The sequence below is a fragment of the Sturnus vulgaris genome, chromosome 24 (genome assembly GCF_052056855.1).
Source record: "Sturnus vulgaris isolate bStuVul1 chromosome 24, bStuVul1.hap1, whole genome shotgun sequence".
In the NCBI taxonomy this organism is placed as follows: domain Eukaryota; kingdom Metazoa; phylum Chordata; class Aves; order Passeriformes; family Sturnidae; genus Sturnus; species Sturnus vulgaris.
Window position 1 is genome coordinate 3,773,813 of NC_142266.1, and position 19,944 is coordinate 3,793,756.

General features: G+C 50.1%; 2 protein-coding genes across 2 annotated transcripts; one reads left to right on the forward strand and one right to left on the reverse strand.

Annotated features, from left to right (window-relative positions):
• Positions 1-4,029: 4,029 nt before the first annotated feature.
• Positions 4,030-8,054, reverse strand: CDCA8 (cell division cycle associated 8). The gene is made up of 10 exons (XM_014881248.2): positions 7,920-8,054; positions 7,676-7,804; positions 7,379-7,419; positions 6,829-6,904; positions 6,362-6,498; positions 6,034-6,107; positions 5,626-5,724; positions 5,352-5,478; positions 4,739-4,825; positions 4,030-4,403 (listed from the first exon to the last, which is right to left on the reverse strand). The coding sequence occupies exons 1-10, from the start codon at positions 7,999-8,001 to the stop codon at positions 4,347-4,349; spliced, it is 909 nt and encodes a 302-aa protein (XP_014736734.2). The 5' UTR covers positions 8,002-8,054; the 3' UTR covers positions 4,030-4,346.
• Positions 8,055-8,102: 48 nt separating this feature from the next.
• Positions 8,103-9,952, forward strand: AIRIM (AFG2 interacting ribosome maturation factor). Its single transcript, XM_014881246.2, has 4 exons — positions 8,103-8,365; positions 8,432-8,614; positions 8,687-8,805; positions 9,140-9,952. Exons 1-4 carry the CDS (start codon positions 8,103-8,105, stop codon positions 9,205-9,207), a joined length of 633 nt encoding a protein of 210 aa, XP_014736732.2. The 3' UTR covers positions 9,208-9,952.
• The last annotated feature ends 9,992 nt before the right edge of the window (positions 9,953-19,944 follow it).

Consider the following 19,944-nt stretch of genomic DNA (forward strand, 5'->3'; position numbering starts at 1 on the left):
GAAGTAAAAACCCCTTTTCTGTCCCAGGATCTCTTTGCTCACTGGGCACAGCAAGGCTGAGGCAATGCTCTGGGGCTGTGCTGGCACATCCTCCCAACCCTGAGCCCTGGTGAGAGTAGAGGGAGCCACGGGGACAGGACCAGTGGTGCCCCTCTGGGCTCCCAACTCAGTCCAGGTCCCCAGGTCAGCAGGTCCTTTAGAAAAACTTCTTCAGCAGATCCCATTTTGCTACACACTGGAACCTGTTTGGGAGCTCACACCCAAGCTGGGGATTCAGATACAAGGGAATTGGGCACTCATGCACAAATTAATCCAGTGCTCAGGGCTGAGCTGCAGCCCCTGACCAATGCTCAGCTCTCCCAACCTCCCCCCATGCTGCCCAAAGGCTGAATGTGCTGGGCTGGGGAACCAGCCTGGAGGTTCCCATTGTGCCAAGGCAAAACAAGGCACAGAAAGACACAGAAAGGCACAGAAAGGCCTGGTCAGGATTCCCTGAGAGCTGTGCCCTGGTCTCTGAGTATTCTGCTCCCCACCGTGCCTCCATGTGCCCTTGTCTCTGCACTCTGGGCTGTAACTGAAGCCATCGTGCTCCAGATCCCTGCTCTGCTCTGGCACATTTTGATCTGCAGGACCTGCTTGGCCAGACAGAACTCAGTGCTGGCAGCTCCTGGCAGGGTTTCTTTGTCCAGCAGATTCCCATGGAGCTGCATTCTGTCACCCTTTTGAGCACCAATGAAGGAACAGAAAGACAAAGCAGGGGTGTCTGAGTGGGCCTGAGCTGTTTGCTCAGTGCTGCCCTGGCCAGGGCCCCCTCTGCCCACGCTGCAGACAGAGGCATTTCCAACTGCACTTCCCATTTGGCATCGATTACTGCCCCGTTTCTTGTACCTTCATTTGCAGTCAGCAGAGGCGGCCGACTGACATTGAGAGAGAACAGCTCCTCAGATGCCATCAATCAAGTGCCATCAGGATGCAGCTTCCTGGGCTCGTGGGCCACAAGGTCACCCTCGGTGGGAGATGGCTTTCCAGCTGCAGCACAGCCCTGCTCCTTCCCCTCTCCCAGCACAGCCCAAGCTCTGCTGCAGGGTGGGCAGGGAGACACCTGGATCTGCAAGCTGCCACTGGGCACTGACCCTCCATCCTGCCCCAGGGCTCTCACACTATTTCAGGGATAAGTGGGAAGAAAATTCACAGATTTTTATTTTGGGAAAGAGTGAAATACACAGGAACATCTGACAGCATTAGATGCAGAGCTTTCCCCCAGGCCACTGTGTTCAGTTTGGGGCTGTAACCGGGTCCCAGTCCTGCTCAGGACTCACCAACACTTCCATTTCCTACCCCCAGAGCAAAGGAATTAAATTAAAATTGTGTATGAACCCCGCTGGCTGCCCTGCTCAGCACAGCCCTGAACCCTGCACCATCAGCAGGATTTGTACTTTATAGGGACGATTGACCCATAACTATTGACCTTTCCCTGCAGAGCTGCTCTGGGCTGGTGGCCATTTGACCCTGACAGAGCAGCCATGGCCACTGGCTTGGCAGCAGAGCACAGGATCTGTGACAGAGCTACAGCTGCAGAATCTTCCTGTGACAGACAAGAGAGGGTGCCTGGGATTTTGGTGTCTGTGTGCAATGTAAAAATTAGCAATTCTGTCTAATCCTGCTATTCAGTGTAATAATGCTTCTGGGTGAGGAGAGTGTAGAGCTCGGTGGCTTGTGGGCAGCAATTTTCTGAGATAGACAATTTATTCCCTCCTCTCATCAGAGACAAGGCTGAAATCACTCTGAAGCTGCACCCCCTAGGCTCTGCTTCCTCCTGTTGGATTTCAAAAGGACATTTCTTCTTTCTCCAGCTCTGGTGACAGCCAAGCAGTGCCCCCTACCCAGTTTCACAACAGGTTCCATATGATCTCTCTGCAATGAAATTCACAGATAATATGGATTGGAGGTGTGAAGCAATGTGCTTCAGTGGGCTCCTCTGGGAGTGACTTGTGCTTTCAGAGCCCAGAGCACGCTTGCTAAAAAAGAACTGGCTGACAAAACAGGCAAAGGATGGGTCTTTGGATAGAAATCTGACAAGTTTATTGGGCCTCTAAGGGAGTCCAGGGACAAAAAAAGAAGACTGGTTGAGGGTACAGGATTAAATACAGGGAGGAAGGGGTGGATCTGAGGGTCAAGTGATGCAGAGGAGGGGCAGCCAACCAGGGGAACAAATGGGGTAACAGGGGTGGAACACTGCAGCAAACCAGGACCAGTAGGGATCAGGAGAGTAGAGAACATTCTAGGCAGTGTACAAATAAGGTGAATGGGGGGGGAACAGGGGGTGGAACAACTGTATAAACCAATAGAACTGAAGGGATTAACATGTGCCTGCAAAGGCCTATGGGAGGGAGGCACTTCTCACCATAACCAGAGGGATGTTTCTCCTTGCCTGCTTCTGCCTCTCCAGGGCTGAGACACTTTGGATCCAGTGGGAGTCTCTTGGCTCTCCCTAGCAGTGCAGCCCAGCTGAGAGACATCTATGAATCAATAGGCTAGAGTGGTTTTGGTTTTCTGGGGGTCTCAAACCTTAGGTTGTGAGGCTGTGGCAGCTAAGACCTGGCTTGCCACCTGGACTCAAGGAAATCCTTAATGTACCCCTGGGAGGGGTGGATGCACCTTCCAGAGATGTATTTTGTTTCACCTTTGAAGGTACAGCTTACCCAGTCAGAAAAGGGGGAAGTCCCATGAATTCAGTGATGCTAAAGAGTATTTTCCCTCCTTATGCCTTCAAACTGACTCAAAAAACAGAGATTTTTTGGTGCAATTATACAGGTCAGGGGAGAGAGCTGCATGTGCTGTCCTGCACCTTCAAATCAAGAACTCCTGCATGAAAAAAATTGTCTGGAGACAGCTCTAATTTGTTCCAAACCAGGTCCAAACCACTATCCCCTTCCATCAGCAAGCAGGGAATTGTTACCTATTTATGTCTTACACTGCCATTGAAGCAACAGCCACCTGGAAGGTGTTGAAGATGACAAAGCTGGCAGTGCATCTCTGCCAGGATGCTGAGAGCTGCTGGGCAGGAGCCTCACTGGCTCCCTGCTTGGCTCATTATTTCTCCAGATTAATAGTTTCACATTTCCATTATGAATTTGGGCAGAAATTTGGAGTTCTTACCCCATAGCTGAACACACCGAGCCCCCCAGGTCACAGGAAGCTCTGAGCTCTGGCACAGCCAGGGGAAGCAGAAATGCTTTTTCCCTGCCAGCCTTGCAGTTACCCAGCACCACACAAGCCCTGCTGAAACAGCCACACGATTTTTTCCTGTGCTGCTGGCAGCTCTTCCTCTGCAGCCTCCCCTCTCCTAAGGGAAACTGTTTTTGGGAGAGCTTTGGTCCAGGAGCTCTGATCTTAAAGATTGTAACTAGAGCTTTTAAATCAGACAGTGTTGATTTAAAAGAAGAATTCTCTAGGCAGGCTAAAAATTCTAGTTGATTTTGTTTTCCTGGTAAAGATGTATTTAAAGCAGAATCTCAAATTACACATCCATAAACACATACATTTTTTATTTACAGCTTAACTAATTGATGCTTTTAATTAATATGTGCACAGAATAACAAAGCAGGAGTATGTGTAGCTGAGTGAGATATATTATTGCCACCTGCAGCTAGGACTTAGAACCTGCCAAAACCTCTCCAAGAGAGTTTTCCAAATCCATGGTATATACATGAGGTCTTCCATACAGTAAAATGTTTGCTCTCCAAAGGAAATTAATGTATGAATGCTGTTCTACAAGCTTTCTCCCATGCTACACCCTGCACCAAAGAGCTCTGGTTGCAGTTTGTCTCCCTTTTAACCATGCTGCAGGCTGGTTTTGCCAAAAGTAGAACCTTTCAAATATAGAAAAGGTTTCAAAATCTTGACATCCTTGTTTACAGCCCTATAAAGAGGCTTCAATCAAGGACAAAGAGGCATCTTTGGAAAGGACAGTGCACCAGCTAACAAAGAAACAGGCTTATTTCTAGAAAAAGAAAATTCTAGACAAAGTTAGAGGAGCAGAGTTCTTTACTCTGAACATAGCTCTTAACATGCCAATCATCATTTCTGCCCACTTGCTAATCTGCAAGCCCAAGAGAACAGTGTCATGGTTTCAACCTTGCAAGAAACAAAAAATAAGGAATGTTTTTCTCCCAAAATTAAAAAAAAAATCAATTTATTTTGATCTCATTACATATTATAGGTAGAATAACTAATTCTTAGCTTCCATTCTGTAGATCAATGAAAGGAAGATACAAATTAGAGCAAGAACTAAATGAAGGTAGCAGTCCTAAATGAAAAATGTATTTACAGAGGGATGTCATTGCTCACTGACTTCCATCTAGGGGTATTTTTGTCTCGTTGCAAGCCTGTGCAAGACAAACCTGAAAGGAAAGAGAAATCAATCAGTACTCAGAGACACTGGCACAGCCCACAACCACCTGCAGCTCCAGCCTAAAGGACAACTTTATGTTTTTCAGAGCAGTGACAACAGCTCTTTTCTCCACTGTGTATTCAGCCAGATGTGATGTAAAGGTCCTGCCTCTCCTTCCCTGCTCCGTGCTGCTTCTTCACCTCCAACATCAGCCAAAATTCAAGACAAGGGGCCAGGGGGAAATAAGGAGTTTCTATTGCAGCTCAACAGTCCCCTGAATGATGACAGAGGGACAGTACTGCCTTACATCTTCAGGTTATGGCTGACAAAAATATCCAGACTTACTGACAGCTTCTTCATGAGCCCCCGGGCCTTGGGGTTCAGCTGAAGAAAATTCTTCTTGGTCAAATCCTTTGCTGTCAAACGTATGCTCTGTGGAAAAAAAAATCAGATCTCAGGTTTTCTGTCTGGTCAGCTGCAGCAGCTGGAGGCAGTAGAAAAGTTAAATTAAAAAATAAAAGAGATAAAGATCTAAGTATAGACAAGCAGAGAACTACATTCACCTGGAACAGGAGTTCATCTCACACCTTTCCTGCAGTGCATTAATGCATTACTGGCTATGGTGGTTTTAAATAGCTTGATTTTTAGTGAGGGAGGAAAAAGCAGCGAGTGAATGATTTTATTAGTGAGAGGGGGGAAAAGCCAGTGAATGAATGATTTTATTAGTGAGAGGGGGGAAAAGCCAGTGAGTGAATGATTTTTTTTGTGGGTACAATGGCATTTGGCCAGCATCAAACCCACCACACTGTCACTACTGCTGCTTCAGGTGTTTTAAAGTGAATGCGCAGTGAAACACCCTCCTATTCTGTTTCAGCCAGCTTGAGCAGCTCTCACTTCTGTCTAAGAGCCTCTTAAGATTCTTTTAAAACTCAGTCCCCCCATGAATTGCAGGAGTTACCTCTCCCCCTCCGAGGGGCAGGGTGAGCACGGCGTCCCCGGTGTCGGCCAGGGGGCTGCCGTTGGCAGAGATGGTGTAAACGCGCTCATTGAGGGCGGGCGTGCGCAGACCCGGCGTCTTGAACACCCTGAAACAACAGGTCAGGAGTGAGGGGGGTGTGCTCACAGCACTCCAAGTCTTTCGTTTCAGGTTCAAAAGGGTGTGTTGTAAACAGATCTCTGGTGTGATTGTATCAGAGGTAGAAGGGAAATGTATTTATTTTGTGTTAACAAACCTGGAATCAAATCTGGGTGTAACCATGGAGGTGCCTCCCCGAGCACAGATGTCAACCATTCTGCCCGTAGCTGGAGTGATAAAGCTGTTTTTGCTAGATCTGTTAAAGGAAAATTAACATCTGCCCATAAGATGACCTTTAACAAATATACAGACACTTGTCAAAGGCTTGGAGAAGGTGACCACCACTAAATCCAGGGGTTATTGCTAAACAGTGAACCCCAAAACTGGGGACAGCTTGTTCTCACAGGAGAGGCAGTTGTTCATCTTTCATTCACATCATTTTTCCCCTGTAGTGTGGCACAACTCTCCCCCCTGCCACTACTGAAGAAAAGACCATCCCACCAAAGAGAGATATTCATATTTACACTCTCATTCTCCGTTTCCAGAGACAGAGACACCCCCTTACCTCTTGCTCATGCGCTTCACTCTCGCTGAGGGGGGTCTCCTGGCCACGGGTGGCTTTTTGGTGGATGCCTTCACCTGAAGCACACATCACTCACTAGATCAGTCACTTCCCTCTGAGTCCACACAAACAAATGCCTCCACACAAAATGTTTTGCTCCCTTTCTATAGCACAAGAGGCCAGAACAAACACCATTCAAGCCACTGGGTCCTTCCCCCATCCCCAATTCCCCCAGAAGTCCCTCTCAGAGCATCCTGGAGAGCCCTAACCAACATCTCAGTCAGGAATTTATATCCTGAGAATAATGTCACCCCAGAGGACAGCTATTCACCTTGGCAGTTCTTGGATTCACGTTCTCAGCCTCTGTCTCTGAAGGACACTGGCCGTCAACTCTGGATTTCTTTGGCAGAGGAAGGGAGGGAGGCTCTGCTTCCTCAACAGCTTCAACACTCCGTTTGAATTTATCCACTAGAAAGAGAAAGTGTTATCTAAGTAAATAGTAACTTTAAATTATTATTTAGCAGGGGAGGCAAACAGCTACAAGCAGGTCTGGCAACAATTTGCTTCAGAAATCCAAATTCCAATGCAATCCTAATGATTGACAGAGCACTACTTTGGATTATTTGGAATGTTTTAATGAAATTAATTAGAGGTACTGCAGGTACTGGGGATAAAAGTAGGATTATTTTCCTAGCTTAAACATACTGAGGGATGTGAGCAAGAACTGAATTATTATTCACATTAAGTAACCACAACATGCTTCCACCTCACCAATCACACCACAACGCTTAAACTCACCTTTCTTGACAATGTCAAACGGGGCATTGATAACTCCTGCTGTCAGCTTGTCTATTTCTGCTATTTCCAAGTCTGCCTAAAATTAAAAACACGTGTGGCACCATTGGGATTGTTGGCAGAACAGAGTTCTTGTAAGTCAAAGTTGCAGAGCAAATCCCCAAAAATTTTACAGCCAAATCAGCTCCATGTTTGCTGTTGTGCTCACACTGGGCCCTTTCATGCATCTCTGCCCACCCTCAGGACTCAGGCAACTGCAGGTGTGCCTTGCCTATGCCCTGCTGCTCAACCAGTTTGGAAATGCTTTCCTTTACTGCAAAGTGCATGTGCTCTCAGGGATTTGAGAGTGCAATCTAGCAGATGAGGAAAGATCAACAAGGAGCAGCAAGACCACGTAAATCCCACATATATACAATGGGCATCTCTTATTGTTAAATTTTAAAGAAACATTTGTGAAAATATTGATGTAACTATTTCTCTTGTAATGCTCCAGCACATTATTCTAGCATGAGGAGCAGTGTATGATGGCTTTATGTTTGTGTTAGAAACCTACCATAGCCACCTCCTCCAGCGTTTTTCCACTTCCTTCTTTAGCTAGAAAGAAAACATTTCAGACAAATCAGGACATGTCTGGGACAGCTCACACAGCGCAGCAGGGCTGACACCATCGGGGTTCAGAACCCAGCACAAAGCACAGAGAACAGGAGCAGCACCCGCGGGCAGCCCGTGGGATGCTTCCCTGGGGATCCCAGGCATGGCAGATCCCAGCAGCTCCCTCACTCCCGTTGGGGTTTATTGTTCAAAGGGGAAGCGCTCCCCCAGCCCAGCAGCCCCCGGCCCCGCTCCGCACCGTAATACTCGAGCCAGTTCATCTGGCGGAGCTCCAGCGGCAGCCGCAGGATCGCCATATCGTACAGGTTCTCGATCTCCTTCACCAGGCACTCCCCGTCCGCCCGCAGCCGCTCCAGCCGCCGGTTCACTGCGGGGACACGCGGCGTTAGCCCTGCCCGCGGGCCCGACACCGCTCTCCTTCCCGCTCCCGCTCCGCTTCCCCCTCCTCCTCCTCCTCCTCCTCCTCCCTCTCCCTCTCCCACCTTCGCGGTCGAAGTCCTTGAGGAAGGCCGCCAGTTTCCTGCTGCGGGAGCTCGAGCCGCCCTTCTTCCTGGCGGGAGCCATGGCGGGCTCGGTGCCGCGTTCGAACCAACCGCCGCCGCCAGCCCCGGCCAATGGCGGCGCGGCGCGGGGTGATGACGTAGCGGGAGCGCCGCGGGGCCGTCATGGCCGTGATGGCGGGGATGGTGTCCGCGCTCCGGGCGTGGACGGAGGCGGCGGCGCGGGCGGAGGAGGCGGCGCGGGCGGCTTTGGCAGCCTCGACCCCGCTGCTGGGCTCGCTGGCGGCGCTGGCGGCGCAGATGCAGGCGGCGCGGCGGCTGCCGTGGGACGCGACGCCGCTCGGCGCCTTCCCGGAGCTGCGGGCGCGGCTGTGGCAGAAGCAGCGCGGCGCGGCCGAGGCGCTGCTGGAGCAGCTTGGCGGGCGGCGGTGAGGAGGCGGCCGGGGCCGGGCGGGCAGGGGGCGAGGGCCCGGCTGACCCCGCTGTGCCGGCAGGGAGGAGCTCCGGGCCGTGCGGGACGCCGTGGGGACCGCCGGCAGCGCTGTGCTGCGACTGTACGAGGAGCGGGGCCCGGCCGAGCTGGGGCTGCCGGGGGTTCTGCGGCGCGGTCCGCGCTGCCCCTCGCTGGCCGACGTGTTGGAGGGGCTGCAGGACGTGGAACGCTTCTACCGGCGCCTGTATCCTGCTGGGGGTCTCGGGGCAGCGCTGGGGGGGCTGTTTTCTCCTTGTTGTCCTTATCGGGCATGAAGGTACTTGGAGAGCAAACTGCTCCTGCAGCGCCTCAGCTTGGATAGCCTGGCAGATGTGGAAGCCGTCCCGCAGTCCTGGGAGAGGATTTTGGAGCGCTACAGAGAAGATGTTGTTCAAGGTAGTTGTGTGTACTGAGAGCCGAGGGGTCTTTCCCAGGGCTCTGTGTTGGTGTCCCCTGGGTCATGGCCTGGCCGTGCTGGCTGTGCTGGTCTCCGTCAATCTTTGTGACCTGCTCTGAGATCTTGAAAGTACTCACCATGACAGCTGGGCACAGCTGGAAGCAACATCTTCCCTCACATTTTAGCAAGGGCTCAGTGACCCGTTTCACTCTCAGTCAGTTTTACCCATGCTTTTTTTAATTGCCTTTAGAAAGTTTAGAAAAGTTTTTGGGAGTACAGAATGCAGGTACAGCACATTATGCTGACAAGGTTGTTGTTTTCTCTCTGTCTCAGATACACTCCTGAAGGTCTCGCTGTTCCTGGAAAACCATCGGGAGGTGAACTGCTCACCTGGCTCCTGACAGAGCAGTAGGGACTGGCACTGCCCAGCTTCTGGAGTGTTCTTTGATGCTGCAAAGGAGATGAGGAATTGCAGAGCTCTCCTGGTGCTTTTTGGAAGCTGAATGAGTTAAGTCTTGGTCTCAGCATGAAATGCTTGAACTGTACCATTTTCAAGTGGAAATGGTTTCTGAAGAAGAAGCTGAGCCAAAAAAGCCGTGAGGATGGAAGGGAGTCACCTCCAGCTGGAATTTGTCCTTTCCTTCTCCTGACGTGGATGTTTTGTATCATGGAAAAAATGTTGATACTCACATGAGGGTCTGCAGATGTGTAACAGAGTCCTTCATGCTTGTGCCATGAAAGATATATGGGCTCTGTCCTTAGAAATAAAGAAAATATGTCAGATTGGGGCTTAGAAACAGTGGTCACCTCATGTCCTTGAGCAGTGTGTTTGCATTCATCCCACCTGGGCATGGAGGAGGAACGAAGCAAATCTGGCTTGAAAATGTAATTATGGAGGTGCACGGATGCCTGAGTTCTGACATGGGCAGTTTTCAAGGGTGTTGCAGTACACTGCTCTCTTACACTGAAATCAGTCTTAAAATATCACTCTGGTAGCCACTGCTGACAGTTCTGGGACACCTTTTGTTGACCGTGGCACTGATCCTCTGAACGGTTCTGGGAAGCAGTGGCGTATTTGTCTCTAAATTCTGTATTTGGTAAGGAGCTGCAGCTTCTCGGAGAAAGCCAATAAAGAATTGCATCGGACACATTGTGGGTGTGTTTGTGCTCACGTTTCTGTGTTCCCAACCCGGGGCATCCCCGCGGCCACCTGAGGGCACTGCATGACCCATGAACAGCACTGCTGGGGGGTGCCAGGGGTGGGAAAGTGCTGGCTCGGGGCTGGGGTTCCCAGTGCTCCCATCAGGGATGGGGGCTTCACGAGTTCTAATTGCAGTTCTTCACACACTGTTCTAATTGCAAAGAAAACCATCTGCAAAGAAAACCCGATCCTGGGTGCCCTGCCCAGGGTGGAGGTGAGGTGGATTCTGCTCCTGGCTGGGCTCACGTGGCTGTACAGCCTTGTGCTCCTTACACAGGGTTTGGAGCAGAGCTGATGGCTCACGGTGAATCAGGGGTGTCGTCCTGGCTCAGGCCTTGGTGAATCATTGTCACAAACCAGTGGATCAGGGTGAGCTTGGATGCAGAATTGTCTTTGCATGTGTGCACACTATACAACCCTTCAACACCCCTCTTCTGTCAGCTTCTCTTCAGGACAGCTGCACAATGAACAAATGGATTGAAATTCTGGAAGATGTTCAGCACAGTTCAGTGGTGGCCCTTCTGCTTCTCCCAGATGTTTGGGCCCTGATGTCTGCCTTTGTGCTAACAGCAGCCCTGCTAAAAGTGCTGAGGGAGTGTTCTGCATTGAAAGTGGCCATGCCCTGACTCTGGCTGACTGAAATGGGGTGAAGGAGGTACTCATTGAAGTTTTGGTGTGATTAATTTCTCTGTGTGATGGGCCATGTCATCAGCTGCATTTGTCTGCATCGTTCTGCCGGGTGCGAGTGAGTCTCTGCATCAGAGCTCTCTAATTGGGATCAGCTGTGGGCTTGTTCCGTTCCAGATCTGGGTGTTCTGTCAGGATGGCTGCCAGGGACCCCACTGCTATTGAGGACACAGTTCCTGGTGTGTGCAGAGCTCCCTTCAGCTGGCATTGCCTGGGAGTCACTGGGGTTCCCCCATGAACAGAGCCAGGGCGGGCATTCAGCCTTTCAGTGTCACATGTGCTGGCAGGCAGGTGGAAAAGCCACCCCTGCTCCTCTCTGCTGAGTCAGACACCTGCTCAAAGCACAGGAGTGTCTCTGGGTGCCAGATTTCAGCACCTTCCTGAGGACTGAGACAGGAGGGAGATGAGTGAGAGCAGCAGCTGCTGCTCCAGCTGCCTGGGGAATGAAATGCAAGGCCAGGGTGATGCCTATTCCTTGGTCCTAAAATTAAGAGCCAGACACAGTTAAAGGGTAAAGGGTTTTTATCTTTGTATTTAAGAAGGATCCTTATGGTGCAGCACTTCATCAAGGTGGGGTATGCTGAAATGTGCACCTGATGGATTGTGTATACAATTTCATAGATTCTGAAAATTAATGTATCTAATAAAGATGCTTCAATGAGAGACTTGAATGAACAGTATGATATTTTCTCATCTCGAAGTATTCCCTCGTGGATGGGCTTAATCTTAGTTGATAGGATGTATTTTAGAGGGGCTTTGGTTTTTCAAGATAACGTAGGGCTTTCCGGCTTTCAGCTGCAAGGACTTTAGGATGTTTGGTTTTCTGGCTTAACAGAATGCCAGGACTATGTTAAGTTATCTGACTTAAGGAATTACAAGTATGTATGCTAAGAGCACTCAAAATACATAAAAGGTATATAAAAAGTATATAAAAGAAAAGACAAAATATCATCATGGCATCAAGGGATTCCAGGCTGTGCTGTACCTTAGTGGGGCTGTGGATAAGGCAGAGCTAAGGGCTCTGAGACCAACTGGTAAAATATATGTAACCATAAAAATAAAACCAAGTACCTTTATTTTTGGAGTAGAGCTCTTAAAGTATTCTTGCATGGAGATCTGTCTTTGAGGAATGCAATAAAATGCAGTTAGCAGCTGGAGATACCTTGTTAAAGGAAAATTGTCAGGAAACACAGAGCTCACACTTTGATTTTCAGCTTTACCTCCTGCTAACTCCATTGGAAAACAGTTATTCTTCACTTACAGGAAAAGCACAAACTAAATTCAGTTACTAAATTCAAGTGCCCACAAACATTTATAAGGAGCACCTGACTTGTAGATGGCTGTTTTGTTTCCTCCCATAGGGGTGCAGCCGGGCCTTTGCAGTTCTGTGTAGAAATGGGGACCTGCTGTTGGAAACACGAGACTTCCAAAACAAACCCAAAAGCTTTGCTTCAGGATAAGCTCATGGATTTGAAACAGATTTCAAAACGGAGTGTATTACAAAAGTCCACAGTTATGGAAAAGACAAAGGATTTGGCACCTGAACTGAAGTGTAAAGTGACTCCAAGGCAGAAATATGTGATAAAAAGCTTTGTGATTAATTTAATAAACCAAGCATGGGTTTCACAAGTCCCTATGGTTTTTGTGCTTATTCTTTGAGACTTTAGTCTTGGCCTGAAGCAGAACTCCTTTGTGACTTTGCTGAGGGGCTGCCTGAGTACATATCTGCTCCAAAATACAGCAGACATTCTCCACTACCTGTTAGCTGCCTTTTTTGCTCTGTTCCCCACAAGCTTGACTCGGTGTTTCTCAAGTTTTCACAAGTGTTTCTCTTGTGACTTTGTCACAGCTTTTGCCCTGCTGAGCTCCAAGGAGGGGCAAATCCTGCTGCTCCTTGGTGCAGTGAGTGGGGACACATCTGGCCTGCAGCAGTGACGAGCTGTCCCTCGTGGGACACGCTCAGCACACAGCCCTGTCTGCCCTTGCAAGGACAGGCACAAGCACTTGTCAGATGAGCTCTTTGCCAGTATGGTCTGGCCCCCAACTCCCACAGACCCTCCAGAGCTGCCTGTACTGCATGAGGACAGAGCCTGCTTTCATTGCCCGTCCTGCAGAGGTTTCATTTCAATCCTCCCTTCCTGCTTTTCCCCCCAACCCTTTCCCTCCTCCTCCTCCCTCCTCCTGTGGACACAGATCTGCAGTAGGTGTCTCCTGAACTTGCCTGAGCTCCCTGTCCCAAGCATCTCCCTGACTAATTCTTTCCAGATGGCCGAGAACTTTTATGTTTAGCAGTTTTGCTCAAGGTCTTCATTCATTCTCTGAAAGGGCAAAACTATTTCCTAGTATTATTTGAAAATTCAGACTGATCATGGCTTCCCAAGAGCTGCTTCTGCCTCCCAGTGAAATATTTTAGGTACCACTGCAGCCTTCCACCCCTGAATTAGAGCATAACAGGTATCCATAAATAGCACAGAAATTTATTTTCCATAGCTGACAGCTCCAGGGCTGTCTATGGACTCCTGAAAACACTCATTTTTTTTTGAAAAAACTCCAATGGCTACATTTATACTCAGTGAAGTGTCAGGTTGTTGGCTTAGACTTTCCCAGCTACAGCAGCTTGGAGAAATTAGGAGATCTGTCCAGTGTTCCTCTGACTGGGACCAACAATGGAAAATAAGTGGCTCTGCCCATCCTCTCATCTAGTTTCCAGCTTTGTTTTTGGGGAGGTGACTGTTCCTTCCAAAGGGATGTGACTCCCTTTGGGGGGTGACTGGGCTGGGCACAGGGTCAGTGGCTCCTGCTGCTGTGAGCTGTGTCCTGTCCTGGCTGCTGGGGGTGTGGAGCTGCTGCAGCCTCAGGCTGTGCTAGAGGCTGCATTGGTGCAGCTCTGGGGACATGTGCAGCTCTGGGGACACGGGCTGTCTGTCACCCCAGAGCCAAATGACACTGAATGTAGGATTGAAGCAATGCCTGAGCCACTCTGCCTCTCCAGCACAGGCTCTGGCACGTCTGGAAGTCACATCTTGTGGCTTCCCATGTGTGTCCAGTGGCTTTTCATCCTTGCCCTGCCCTCTGCGTGCAGTGAGGCTTGCAGCAGGTTTTGGCTGATGGAAAAAAGCTTTGGGCTGTTCGGTGGAACTTGGGAAATTCCTGTCTTTTTTCTTGAATTTTAGTTTGCTTCAGGATTTACCTCGCGTGGTACATGGTGATTGCAAAATGCCTGTGGTGGGTGAGAGCCTGGACCTTCCCTGGGTTCAGATCCTTGTCATAGAATGGTTCTGTGCTGGGGACCAGGAGTGGGGATGTGCTGGAAGGATGAACTTGCTTTGTTGCCCTGTACTCCCACTGCCTCCCCAGGTACCAATGCCTCCCCACACATCAGAACATACAGAAATATTAATAATCTATTTAATTTCCCAACAAAGCACCCTGAGATTCGGTTCCCCTCTGTCCCCCTGCATACCACAGCCACCTCTTCACCAGGGCTGACATGGGGTGGCTCCCTGTTCTCCCTGGTCCTTCTCTCCAAACCCAGACAGTCTCTAGGCTGCCTGGGGAAGGCAGAATGAAGGACATCAAGCCAGTAAGTCTCCTAACCATTCTGCTATGTGAGGAATGAATCCAAGAGCCTTTGCACACTATTAATCTTTTCCAGTTCCTAAGAAAGCAAACGATCTCCTCCTGCTCCCATAAATTCAACCTCTCTCTCCAGCTTCTCCCCTGGTGTTTGAACTGTTCGCCAAGAGCTTTATTAAAACCTACAAGATGCTGTTTTGTTCCTTACTGAATCCTAAACAACTGTACTAGATGGAGAAGAAATATTTGATGCTGTCAGCTTTAGAGCATTTTTGTGTGTAGTCCATGGCCACTTGTCAGCTGGGGACCAGCCTCAGCCCCACACTGAGCCCAACAGGACCTTTGCTCTGCTCCTGTGAGGTTGGGAGATAAATTCAAGCCTGCCAAACCTCACGGCCTCATGTCCAAAAGCACCTGGCAATGATCCATGTAGGGGTAGCAGAAGGGATTTTCCCCTGGATGCAGCACGGTCCTGTGGCACCTTGCCCTCCTGTGCCACACCATGGCCAATATATGCAGCTTGCCAGTGGCCCTGGGGACAAACTGTGCTGGGCAGCTGCCACACCCTGGCAGCTTTCCTGACACCTCCTCTCCTGCTCTGAGTGGAGGCTTCTGCTACAAACCCTCTGCACGTTCCCTTGGCATGACCCAGCCAGTGCCACTGCTGGGGGAGTGGGGCAGCAGGTGATGGTCCCCAGCTGCTGGTGTGAGCAGAGAAGCTGCAGCTGGTGCTGGGACAGCCATGGGTGTGCTGGGACAGCCAGGGTGAGGGTGGCAGGTCCTATAGGGGCAGCAAATGTGAGGTGCACCACCAGAGTCCTGCCAGCTGCAGTGCATCACCACTGGTCCTTGGCACATCATGCAATGTGTCACAGCCTTCTCCCTTTCGTTTCCTAACGTTCCTTCAGTCTGAAACTCATCAACCAGTGCTGAGAGAAAACATTCACAGAGAAAGCCAAAGCAGAAGTGAGCAAAGCTGTTCCTTTGGCTGGATTCCTCCAGCTCCTTGTGTCCTGCTACTTGGTTTGAGCAAGACCCACCTTCCCCTGCCCTGTGCACCTGAGCCATGGGGAGGGGACAGCAGTGAGGGAGGACTCTTGTTGTGGCTTTGCCAAGGAGAACACCCTTTCATGGTACAATCCTGGCACCTCTGCCCAAAGCCCAGGGAAGGGGGTGAGAGCAGAGTGGGAACGCAAGGCTCTGGAGCATGGCTTGCACAAGGAGTGCTTTTAAACTTCATAAATCTGCTTGTGAGTCAGATGGCAGGAGCAGGAGAGGGGAGAAGTGAGGGATGAGAAAGTCGATATAGCTGTGCCCAGAGGAGAAGCAGCTCTGGAAGCAGCTCTGGAAGCAAGAAGCCCCACAGTGCTCTGCTGGGAGCAGGGACTGGGGGGCACCTGAGGGAGTGACAGTGACTCTGCTCGTGAGGAGCCTGAACAGGAGCCCCTGTGCAAGCCAAGAGCTCAGGTGGGCTGAGCCCTGGCACAGCAGGGTTTTTGGGCAGGTGCTGCCCATCCTGTGCTGCATCACACCTGGCAGCTGGGGCGCCACACCCCCCTGCCTGTGGGATGGGAACACAGGGAACCAGGCTTGTGGAAAAGCCCCAGAGATGAATAATCCAGCCCAGCTTTCGCTGGACACAGCTCCCCCAGCTCTGAAAGGCTTTTTGGTCAGGTTTAATGAGATTAGTATGTAAGCTCTGGAGATGTCAGCCTGCTGGCAGCTCCCTGTTCAGTAGTTCCTCGTGTGCCAGGGAATGATGTTCATTTCATTGGCCTTGACTCTGCTGGATCAGGCTGTTGCTCTGCTTCTCAATTAGCTGCATCTGCGTGGCAGCAATGAGCTGGAGGTCACAGAGCCCAGAGAGGGGTGCCAAAAAGTTCACTTGTGTGGAAGGGAGCTCTCTGTGCCCCCCATGCAGTGGGTGCTGGGGCTCTGCACCCTCCCTGCCCCCTGCCCTCCCCAGGAGCCCCGCTGGGGTCCAGGCCCTGCTTATCACTGCAGTGGTGACACTACACAGCCTGCTGTGCTGCTGGAGAGGCTGTGCTTCTGAAAGCTCCAGTCTGGGGCTGTGCTGACATTATTGAAGCTACTGGTAATAAAACATGTCACTGCAGGGGCCAGGGCCACATCCGATCCTGCAAACGGAAAGCAAGAAATCCAAACAAAACCCAAAACCTCCAAAAAGCTCTAACCAAGCACATGCTGACGGTAGGGCTGGATTTCCAGGGATTCAGACCCCACTCCTGCCACCCTGCCAGGATGAGAGGAACCTCCTGGCCCTGCTGGGCTGGCCCTGCAGCAGGGACAAGTGGCACACGGGAGTCACAGCTTCCCAGTGCCACATCCTTATGCATGTGCTGAACCCTTCCTGTGCAGGGAACTACAATTAAATGCTGTTGATGCCTCTGCCCTCCCGTCAGGGATTAGGACATGCTGGAGCAATTTGCTTGGGGATGAAACTTGGAAGTAATGGCAAAGCTGAGGGAATATGATATTATTTATTATTGCCAGTTGCAAGGGAACAGCAGCAGCCTCCAAACTTGTATAACTCTGGAACACGACTATTATTAGAATGCAAAGTTAGCAAGCAATTAGCTAATTGCAATTCACATTGTCTGTTGGCAATTATAACGAGAACAGTTATAAACCCCAACAGATGGAACTCAAATGGGTCAGTCTCCTTTTTTTTTTTTTTTTTTTTTTTTTTTTTTTTGGGTTTATTTTTTTCCATCCCCAAAAGGCATTTGCTGTGAGCTAAACTCAGGTTCTCACTGGGGTTCATGAAAGCAGCCAGGCTGTGAGTCAGTGTGCACCGGGGTCCCTGCAGGCCGTGGTCCCACACCCCAGCCCTGCACATGGAGCTTGTCCCGTCCAGACCTTCCCAATGACACAGTTTTGAGGCCAGAGAGTTGAGCTAAAAGCGCTGTGGTTTCCATCACTTACTCTCTGTGGTGGTGTTTTTTTAGCAGCTGTGGAAAAGCAGGGAGCAGAGAAATCCAGCTGCAATCTGTCTTTGTTCCCTTCCAGTTCTTCACGACTGCACAACTTCAGGTGATACTTTCTCTTCTCTCTCCAGCAGTGACACAAAGCGATGGTGCCTCCCTGAGCATGATTTCGAAATCTTTTGAGGTTATTTGAGGGATTTTCATTCCCTTCTGAGGCTGAGTCAGAATGGGATCTCTGGAAATGTGAGCAGGTGATGAAGCAGTGCTCTGCTTCCTCTCTCCTGTCACAAGAGATACCAGCTCCCACAGGGCAGAAATTTTTGTTTTCAAAAAAATTTCTCATTGCTTTTATTAGAAATGCCTGGGTGATGCAGCACCAGGACATGACAGAAGGGTAGAACATAAGAACTCGAGGAATAACTCAGTGCATGGCTTACATCTGTCTGAATCAAACACAGATGCTCCTACCTGTGACACTTTGCTATCCTCTGGGTGGGTTTTGTGCTCGCAGTGTTAAAGGGATGCTGTGACAGGTGTGTCTGGTGGGGGGATGAGAAATCACCATCTATCTGCAAAGCATTTCCCTGCTGAGGCATGTCGGGGTCCAAGCTGTGCACACAGATCAGCGTGTTTGATGCCAGAGGCATTCAAGGGACACACATGAGAGCCCCAACACCCCAAATGCTGCAGCCTGGCACATGGCAGCCTGTTCCTCCAATTTACAGCACATGCAGGAATGTGGCAGTGAGGCTGCTCTGATACCTGGAAACTCTTTCTGCATTTCAGATCCCTTTATAGAGCTGGGACCAGTACGGGCAGATTTGGCCTTAAAAGGAAGCATCACAGAAGGTAATCTGAGGAAATATTTCACTAAAGAACCTCATGTCTACATTCAGATGCTTTGTGGCCATGGAAGGAGCTTTGCCCTTTATCCTTCCTGAGTGCTGGTGATGCCAGTGACCATGGCTAAAAAACATTCTTGTTTTGGGTCAAGCTGATACAGACACAGAGAGCTGGGTGATCTGAAACAGATTAGGCCCAGCAATATGAATTTCATAAATACCAATACAAACCCACTGCACACCTTTGGCTGATATTAAAGAGGGGATGGGTCGGAATTCATCTCAGAGCAAAAGCATTATAATGAAATGGAAACATCAGGTTTTACTTAGAACCCCCAGGTTTCCCATAGGAGGCATTTTATGTAGTGCCCATTTATTAAAGACAAATGCTATCATTTGGAACATATCTCATGGAGAGCAGGGGACTGGCTGATGCAGGGGAGCAGTAACTGGAGATGGAGCTTTGCATTTACAAGCCGTTGTTTTCAACAGGCTGTGCATGTACCACCAGGTGTGATGAAAGCTGCCAGGTGCCCCAGTGTCCCCCTGGCCCTGGCCTCCCACCGTGCACAGCCCCACGAGGCACTGAGGGCCATGACCCAGGTGAAACATGCTGGACTTCAATGAGTATTTAACAGCAGACAGAAAGATAATCCTGTTATCAGAAGTCAGGCAATTATGGGCTAAAATAAGCAGGTATGGACGGGGGGCCCAGCTCTGGCTCCAGGTGCTGAGCCCTGCTCTCTGCTCCAGGAATGCCTTGAAATCAGAGCCAGCTCCTGCAGAGCATCTGCTGGGGCTGGAGGAGACCTTGGCCAAGGAGCAGCAGGGACAAGGATGCTCCCCTCGATCCCCTCTGCCCCAGGACGTGGCAGCCTGCTCGTGTCACCTCCTCACAGCTCCTGGGGCTCTGTGTCTCTGATTTGGGGTCCTCTCAAAAAGCTTCAGAGGGGTGTGCCTTTTGGAGGGACACCCTCCCTTGTTTATTTTGAGACTCCTGGTGTCAGCATCCACTGGGCCTGGTGCTCCTTTCCTTTCAGGAGTGAATGGTTCTGAACTGCAGGGCAAATGCTAAACAGTAACAGCTGCTCTTAGTCACATCCACAGGTAACTTTGGTTTTGGGATTCTCCTGGAAAGAAACAGTGTTCAGTCAATTAATTGAAAAGGTATTTGTTGCCTTTCTGAACTCTCTCGGGATAGGTCCTGGCATTGGGACAAGATGGTGCTGTTTGTTCTTTCAAGATCAGAAGTCCAGGACAGGCCTGTCCTTCCTGGGCACTAGCAGGTGAAACCACATGCTCTGGGAAGTACAAATTCTACTCTTTGCATGTAGAACTTTCTGCCTCAATACAGGATGGCATCTGCAACCATTAATTTGAATCAATTCCATTTTTATGCTCCATCCAGATTTTAGTGCATCAGACAAAGTATTCATATGGGGCAGAATAGTAAGTCCTGCATGTGTTTCCTCTCCCGTGTGATCATCAGGGATCTGATATCTAATGCCACTGTTCCTTCTCCTTACAGAGCTCCCAGAGGTCAGCAGGTCCATTTGTGGAGTCCTACAAGGAGCCATGGATTCCTTTTGGGTAGAAAGCAGCTCTGGAGCAAGAGGAGTTTGGGATCTCTGCCCATTCCTCATGCTGGGTACTGGGTGGGGATCCCCCTGCAGTGTGCAAAGCTGTAATTTAGGGAAGAATATTGACATTGCTGCAGATCTGATCCACCCAGCGAGCACTGCAGATATTGGGGAACCTCCTGTCACAATACAGGTAGAGGCAAAGGTGCTGGGCTCAAGAGCCATCACTTGGCATCCCTTAATGAGAAAATTAAACCTTGTCCCACAGCACTGCCTGCTCCGGGTGGCTTGATCCTGGGAATGT